The 3,128-nt window shown below is 37.4% G+C and overlaps 1 protein-coding gene across 1 annotated transcript; it reads right to left on the minus strand.

The window, feature by feature from the left end:
* Positions 1-239: 239 nt before the first annotated feature.
* Positions 240-2,445, minus strand: CLDN17 (claudin 17). The gene has a single exon (XM_057697187.1). It carries the CDS (start codon positions 2,253-2,255, stop codon positions 1,578-1,580), a length of 678 nt encoding a protein of 225 aa, XP_057553170.1. The 5' UTR covers positions 2,256-2,445; the 3' UTR covers positions 240-1,577.
* Positions 2,446-3,128: the final 683 nt, after the last annotated feature.

Below are 3,128 nucleotides of genomic sequence, written 5' to 3' on the forward strand. Positions count from 1 at the left end.
AAATTTAGTTTTGTATTACCAAGGGTTTGACTTATTGAAGTCTTGCTGGTGGTTTCTAGAATGGAATGAGGACTTGACATTAACATCTAGCCTTGAGTTATCTCTGATTTAATGTTTCAGAGTTATTAGATGATCTTTTGAGGACAGAACTCCATTTTCAAATTAACTCTACAGGGAAATAGACCAACATCATTGAAAATATGTAAGTTATTTTATTATTTTATTATAATAAGCATGGGCATAAAATAAATATTTGGTGAACAAATTTAATCTCGTCACTGAAGTTATACATTGTAAATGAAATACATTTTTAGTATAAAATAAACACAATATTTGAAGAGTTAAAATTCAATATATAAACATTAATTGGTTCCTGAGGCATGGGAGATATTCAGAAGCATCCCATAAAAGTGGTCTTATCCCACAGACACTTGTCTACGCATCCTCCCTGGACCCCCCCACACTTTCAACCCAATATTGGCATGTTAAACACATGCAAAGTGAAAAATTGAGAAAATCATGCATACAATTTAAGCAAAACAAAATGCTTTACCCATACCTATTTATTTATTAGAGAACATAAAAGGTGGTGCTATTTTGACCTGACTAACTGCCTGAATCATAACCTTGATTCTTCATTTTACTTAGCGTGTGTAGACCTGTGCAATGACTAAAGAATAAAGCAAGGAACAGAAACCATTCCCTTCAACATCCACACCTCAATTCCTCAGTTCCCTAATCGGGACTGTATTTCCTCTTGATGAGAACTGAGTGTTCATAGTCTTCTATTGATGTGTCTTATCAAGACAGATAATTCTGTTTGCTTGGAGGTTCACATCATGCATTCTGAAAGCATATCATTTTTCATTTATAAATTATCTTCCTTTGAATATATAATTCTAAGGAAGTTTAACTGTATAAAAATTAGATGCTTTAAAATCATCTTCTTAAATATCCTGACAGAAATTGGAGCTCCCTTCTCCCTAAAAGTGTTTAATTTCTAGTACATTTAAGTTCCCTAAAGGAGTAACAAATTTTTTCATTGAACAAGCATTGCCATATTTTCATAAATTCAGTTAAAAATCCTTATTTGATGTCTATTATTTTGCAGCTCGTTTAGAAAAGGAAACAGTCATCATTGTAGCTGTTACCATATTAGTATAAGAAATAATTTTGAGAAAAAATAACTTGGGTTATGTTTTAGAATATGTTTTATTGCTATGACTTATCAATTGCAATGGAATTCAGATAACAGATAACATATGATTGTGAAAAAAAAAATCTGTCATTATACTAAAGATTATGGATATACTTGATTTTAGACTCCACAAATTGGAATGGGGATTATTTGAGTACAGTAATAGTAAATGCATTTGATACACATGAGGTCAGAATGTCCAAAGCAAGTCATTCCTATTCCTATCACAGGTGACTACAAGCTATATGCTCTTCAAACTTTTCATCTCAATTCAAAAGCAGCTATAAAGCAAGTTCTCCTGCCTGACGCACTTACAGTTTCTGGCAAGACTCTAAAAAACATATTGATCATAATTCACAGTTTGAACCAAAAGCAGGTGTTAGACGTAACTGGTGGAGGTCTTGCTAAGCACAGTCACCTTCCATCGTTGCTTGTCTGGGTGGGGTGCACGACACCCACCGGCTGGATATCTGTGCCTTCGCTTCTTTCTGTTGCAGCAGCAGAACCCACAGAGCAGACCCCCTGCGATGAAGAGGACAGCGGTACTTGCCCAGCCTAGGAAGAGTGCTGCTCCCAGCTCTCGTTTCTGACCTATGTGGACGGCTGGGTTGTAGAAATCCGTGATGATAATATTGGCTGTCCAGCACACCGGAATCAGAACGAAGATGCCTGTCAGGATGAAGAGGACTCCAGAAATCCCCAAAAGGTATGCTTTAACCCTCTCGTTAGAGCCTGTGCACTGAATCTTCTTCATGCCACAGATGCCAATAAGTAGAGCAATCAGAGATAGGGCAACAGCCACACACATGAGGGCACGAGCTGCCTCCAGGACAGGTGGGAGAGCCAACAAAGAATCGTAGAACTTGCACTGCAACCTGACCCTGACTTGTCGGATGCAGTTCATCCAGAGCCCTTCCCAGAGCCTTTCAAAGATGATAATGTTGCTGCCAACAAAAGCTGATACTCTCCACTGAGGCAGAAGTGTCGTGGCGAGGGTCCCCACCATGCCAAAGAACCCAAAAACCAGTCCAGCGATTTGCAGCGGATAAAATGCCATTGCCTTTGCTCTGAAGACTGATCCAATCTGCTATGGAAGCTGCTCACGGTCCAGAAAGGGGAGGCCTCTATGAGACTACAACAATCTCTGATGAGCTTCTCCACTGTTACTGCCCATAACATTTTAGTCCAAATCAGCAGCAGTCACTGAACTTGGCTTAACTAGAAGTACCTGTTGTAAATGCATGCTGCCTTTGTACACGCACATGCATTTCTGTACGGATTATTTAGTAATCATATATGATTGTTTCTCAGCCAATAAGAAGGTAGCCAGAGGTGTGTCAAGAAATACTGCACTCAGTGTTAGTATTTCTCGTATTATTATCGTTTAAGTAATGCTGTAATTATGTGTCAGAGCTTCCATTGTGGATTGCTAATTACAGAGCTGAAAACTTCCTGTCTAAAAATCACTCTGATATAAAAGTATAAATATATGTGGTAAGCCACAACTGAAGAGAACACCAGCACCTTGCCACTTCTTTTTTGGAGGGCATGTAAAAAACACTTTGGACTTTAGATGATCTATTATTTTCTTCTAATCTAAGCTACCTTTCTTTAGTATGGCTCATGAATTCTGGTTTTAATAAAGATGTCTGGGATCAAATGAACATTTAGGTATTATTTTCAAGACTTCTACTAAAATCACTGCTACTTTATAAAAAGAGGTGTCCTAAGCAAGACATTCAGATTTCAGTTTATTTCTAAGATCCAGAAAGCAAGAACAAGGAGAGCACTTCTTATTATTGAATTTACTGGTAATTATCATATTAGCTGTTGAGTAACACCTTTCTCTTTGGTGAAATAATGTTTAGGTTATAAATGTTCATTAGATGTTTCTTCAATAGCAGCTTGGAATATATCACATGTATCAAAG

The sequence above is a fragment of the Hippopotamus amphibius genome, chromosome 10, assembly GCF_030028045.1.
Source record: "Hippopotamus amphibius kiboko isolate mHipAmp2 chromosome 10, mHipAmp2.hap2, whole genome shotgun sequence".
NCBI classification, from domain to species: Eukaryota; Metazoa; Chordata; class Mammalia; order Artiodactyla; family Hippopotamidae; genus Hippopotamus; species Hippopotamus amphibius.

Coding starts and splice junctions, on each gene's coding strand:
- CLDN17 (XM_057697187.1), bottom strand. CDS start 2,255: ATGGCATTTTATCCGCTGCAAATCGCTGGACTGGTTTTTGGGTTCTTT.